The sequence below is a fragment of the Hyposmocoma kahamanoa genome, unplaced genomic scaffold, assembly GCF_003589595.1.
Source record: "Hyposmocoma kahamanoa isolate Upper Pololo Valley unplaced genomic scaffold, ASM358959v1 86, whole genome shotgun sequence".
Classification (NCBI taxonomy): domain Eukaryota; kingdom Metazoa; phylum Arthropoda; class Insecta; order Lepidoptera; family Cosmopterigidae; genus Hyposmocoma; species Hyposmocoma kahamanoa.
This window is the reverse complement of record NW_020654289.1, coordinates 14986130-14990917: the sequence shown is the minus strand read 5'-3', so window position 1 is coordinate 14990917 and position 4788 is coordinate 14986130. Positions and strand designations below refer to the sequence as shown.

At 36.8% G+C, this 4788-nt stretch overlaps 1 protein-coding gene across 1 annotated transcript in view; it reads right to left on the bottom strand.

Moving 5' to 3' along the window:
- LOC113234921 (protein ALP1-like) overlaps positions 1 to 1321 on the bottom strand; it is a 2288-nt gene extending 967 nt beyond the window's left edge. The window contains exons 1-2 of the mRNA XM_026470442.1: positions 1055 to 1321; positions 831 to 947 (exon numbers count right to left, since the gene is read on the bottom strand). Coding sequence (XP_026326227.1) covers positions 831 to 947; positions 1055 to 1128 — 191 coding nt within the window. The 5' untranslated portion in view covers positions 1129 to 1321. The remainder of the gene's footprint in view (positions 1 to 830; positions 948 to 1054) is intronic.
- Between the last annotated feature and the right edge of the window lie 3467 nt (positions 1322 to 4788).

Here is a 4788-nt window from a genome sequence, read left to right as displayed (position 1 = left end):
TCTGAATATGTCATTAAATTTTATCGAGAAATTCACTATGTATAAATTATTAAATCATGTTTACTATTGGTTTTGCAGGTAATGATTTAATAAAGAAATGGAGAAGTGTAAAAGATAATTACTTCAGATATTCAAAAAAATTAAAAGAAGCATCAAAATCGGGCTCGGGCGCTACGAAACTGAAGAAGTATCATTTATACAATCAACTTCTTTTTTTGTGAAAAGTGGAACAAAATGCCACCGAATCTAGCTTAGACTCGCCTAGAGAAATCAACAATGAATCTACGTCTACAAATGATGACATTACGACAGACAACACTCCGCGCTATGTTCCAGTCGCGCGCAAAAGGGCAATGCAAATGGATGAGTTTGAAAGAGAAGGACTAAAACTTCTCAAGGAGCCGGAAAATCGCCATATGTCCTTTTTCAGAGCTATATTGCCATCTATTCAAGAATTTTCCGACCGAGAAACTCTCCGTTTCCAAAGTAAAGTTATACAAATTATAGATGAAATGCGGTATGGACAAACATCATCATATGTGAGTGGCCCATCAACGTCTCACCAACCACCATATGGGTATCAAACAACAAATTTTCAAAGTACATACATTTCTGATTATAATAATTCAATTACATCTCCAGAAACATCTCAAGCAAGTGAAGAAACTGAATACGATTTTTCTAATTTGTAATTACTGGATGAGATCTCTCTTAAATAATGTCTAAATTTAAAATTATGACAATTGCTGATTATTTGTGAGTTGATTACTAATTAAACAAACCAAAAAAACTGTTATATTTTTATTACTTAAATATATTTATATAGTTACCTTAAAGTAATTCCCAGCATTTCTACTGGTTCCACTGGATTCCTCATATTAGTATAGTTTTTTCGTATGTGTGGTTCTAAGGACTTCAATAAACATTCGAAGCTGGATACACTCATTCTAAAAAAAATATAAAACTTCTTTTCGTCTAATAGCAACTCCCGATATTCTAAAAAAAAAACTGTCCATCACGATTTCTTAATGAAATGAAAGGACTGATCCAGTACCGTCTTGTGATCTTGCGTCGATTTCGGCGGTGACGTAGTAATAGGAGCAATGCTAGACGTCTTTTCCGATCCATGATTTGCTATAGACTGACTGCGAAATTTTTTCAAAATGCTTGCCGCAACTGTGCGTCGCCGCTGCGCCGACGGAACGTTAAGACTGCGTCATAGCGCTGCGATGGTGCAGCGCCCGTGTGGCCGGCTATGCGTCAAAATATTTGCGTTGCGACGACGCAACGCAACGCAACGCGCCGTGTGGACTGGCTCTTAAGGAGATGCCACAGGGGCGTTGCGTCGCAACTGAGTTGATTTCAATGGACTGAGAGTCGTATTCCAGAACTCTACCCAATGCTCAAGTCAGGATTTGAGCAGACTTGAGTATGATTTCAAGCACTGGAAATACGACCCTGATGGCAAGGACTTGAGTATGATTTTCAGTGCTCACTGCAATACTCAAGTCCTGACTTGAGTATTGCAGTGAGGAATAGGGTGGTTTGCATCAATATTAGACATAACTGGTTGAAAACTGTACCACCTCAGTCAACCGTGACCATGGGACCAGTAAAAGGGCCCGAAACGTCGGTTTGTTTGAAAAATCCGGAAAAATAGTTTTATTTCCTATTGAGTAGAGTTCTAGAATACGATCCTGAGTGTCACACGAGCTGTTCCGTCAACGCGCGCTGTTTCAACGCACCGTGTGGCATGTCGTTAGGGATGCCACACGGGCGTTGCGTCATATTACTTTTGTTGTACTACATATGAATCAGAACGATATGCCACACCACACGGTATGTTGAAACAGCGCGCATCGATGGAACAGCTTGTGTGGCACTCAGTCCGTTAAAATCAACGCAGTTGCGACGACGCAACGCCCGCGTGGCATCTACGGAGAGAGTCATAGTTGAAGTAGAATACAAAAGTAACTGAACTAAAACACATGTCTTAAGTTCACTATAATTTAGTTTTTTTTATTAAAATAATATTGTAATATCTACCAGCAGCTTTCTCCCAAAAACGAGGGTGGAATATTCCAATAGGTTGGCGAAATTGTTATATAACTTTGGTACTAATGAATGAAGACTTTGCAAACTAATTTGCCACTACGCCGCAATGACAGCGCTCGGTAAAACCGCGGAATATTAATACCTTCATCCGCAAAACAACCTTGCCGGCTAGCAGTGAGGTGTATTTGTTTTATCTGGTAACTGCACGTACCTATTAAGAGAGTCTTCGAGTTTGATCCTATTTTGGTTATTAACTAATGAAACTCTTTGACTTCCACTAGACACTCTGTGAGTTCCATTAAACAATGTAGTGTCAAAGCTACGCGAACTGAAAAATTCGTATATATAACGTGCAAAAGTGCAGAACTGGAAACTATATTTTTAAATACAACAGAACGTTTTAGATAAAAACCTTAAGAAAAGTTACGTTTAGGTAATATCTTACATTGCTTGAACTGAATGACTATGATAAACATTATTTTTCGTAATACCTACCAAATATGCATTATGTAATGTTATCAAGAAACCTGCGCTTATAATTTCAACTGTAGTGACAACTTATGAAATGTAAAAAACAAACCTTCAAGAGAACAATTTATTTAAGATGCACTTTAAATTGGTTTTCATATTGGTAATAAAACTATTTTCCGATCTAACGTTGCGTATTTTGTTTTATTTTTATTATACGACTCAGGTAATGACTTATTTTAAATTCCTACGCTCCCACGTATAGAGCATGGACAAACTGGAAGTTCGGCCACCACTGACCTTTCGATTTTATTTATTAAATTTAATAAAAATGCAGTGAGTGTTATTTAATTTGTCCATTTATAAGGTTATGTTACCTTGGCATACATAAATAAAAAAAGAAATCATTTATACTTAAAGTCAAAGGAAAAGTTTTAATGTCCTAAATATTTTTTTTTCGGAAATACTTATTAATAAATACATATGTATTTTAAATTCATAAATACATATTTTATTTCTATTATATTTACAAAATATTAATATTTTGTAAATATAATACAAATAAAGTATAACGTTATGTCTAATTTTCCTTTTTTTAACTTCCTCGCAAGTGTGATAGAAAACATTAGTATGTTACACGAGCGGACAGCAATGACAAACGCTCGGGTCATGAATCTGTCCCTCTGTTTGTAATTGCCCACTTACCGCTCTTGTGGCACAATGTACCATTTGGGGCCTGTAAAGAGCCCGAAACCTCGGTTTGTTTATAAGAAAAAAAAACAAATATGCGCGAATTTCGTTCCGAAAAAATTGTTTCCTTTTCTTTTGTAGTAAGTATGTTGTAATCGTGAACACCTTTGAAGCTTCACTTAAAATTGAAATGAGGTCTATTTTATCAGATATTGGATATTTTACACTGATTGCTTAGTTCTTATTAACGCTAGGTGGTAACTGTTTTAGGGGTTAACGTATGAAATTGCCGTTTCGTACTGAAAAATTAAAACACTTTTTTTTGTAAGATAAAATATATTTGTTAAATCAAAGTATATCCTTCTATACATTTCTGCCATCTAATCGGAAGGTCATTTAAAACTCTGCGATAGAACTCTGGGAACCTGGATTCCATAAGCTGTGTGAAGGCATTTTGGACTGCTTCCCGGAAATTTCTTTTTTTTTCGTGCCAAAAAAGTCCAAATAGTGGAAAAAATGGTAGTCGGTTGGGGCGAGGTCCGGCGAGTATGTAGAATGACGGACGGTTTCTAACTGCAGGTCTTGTAGTGTTAAAACCGTTTCTCGAGCACTGGGAGATGTTGCGTTATCATAGAGTAATAATGTGAAGCCATTTTGCTGCGAGCTTCGCCGTCATTGTTCAAAGGCCATGTTGCATATTGTGGGTATGCTAACATTAAATCATGCCGCTAATTTCTTGGTAGTTCTCGCTAGTCCTTGGCTTCTATTATCACCTTTAATTCCTCGTGTTATTTACCTTAGTGACTAGCCTTCCTCGTACACACACTCAACATAACGCATACACTCAACATAGCCCCGCACTACGGAAACCCTGTGTCGCACATAGACAACCACAAATTACACCCAAACTCATGAGAGAAATAAATGACGGCCATACAAATATTTCTCCTGGCCCAGGAATCGATCCTGGGATCTCTGTGTGGCAGTCCGGCATGGTAACCGTTCGGGCATGGAGGCAGTTAGCGCGTGGTTCGTTCTTCAAGTCGAAATTTAGAAAATTGTCGAAAAACGGTTGGTGCGTTCGTTAGCCGTGTCCTGTCCAAACACAGCATTGACATTACGAGCAGTTTCCACTGCGTTAACCCCATTTGGAACTCGTATTCGCAAATTATTCTGATTTTCGCTGTATCCATTTTCACGTTAAAAGCTGAATGTAAAAACAATTGAAAGTCGAACAATCAAATATCATGTTTTTTTTTTATATTAAGAATGTTTTAGTTTTCGTATGAAAAGAGTTTCACTCTGAAATATGACACCATGCAGGTTTAATTTTAATTCATAATGGCCTGTACGATAAATCGGCACTTTCACATTTATTCTTTATTATTTTAAACCTTTATTATTTGGGTAGCGAACAAAACAAAAGAACATAATATCAAATATACTTAGCCCATACTCAGTGTCGATCATTGTACGCGAAATCGATGTCAACTGTTATACGATGAGGGTACCAGTTTGACGATTGGTAAATTTTGCTAAGTTTCTTCAACTATATTTCAGTAAAGAATGTAATAA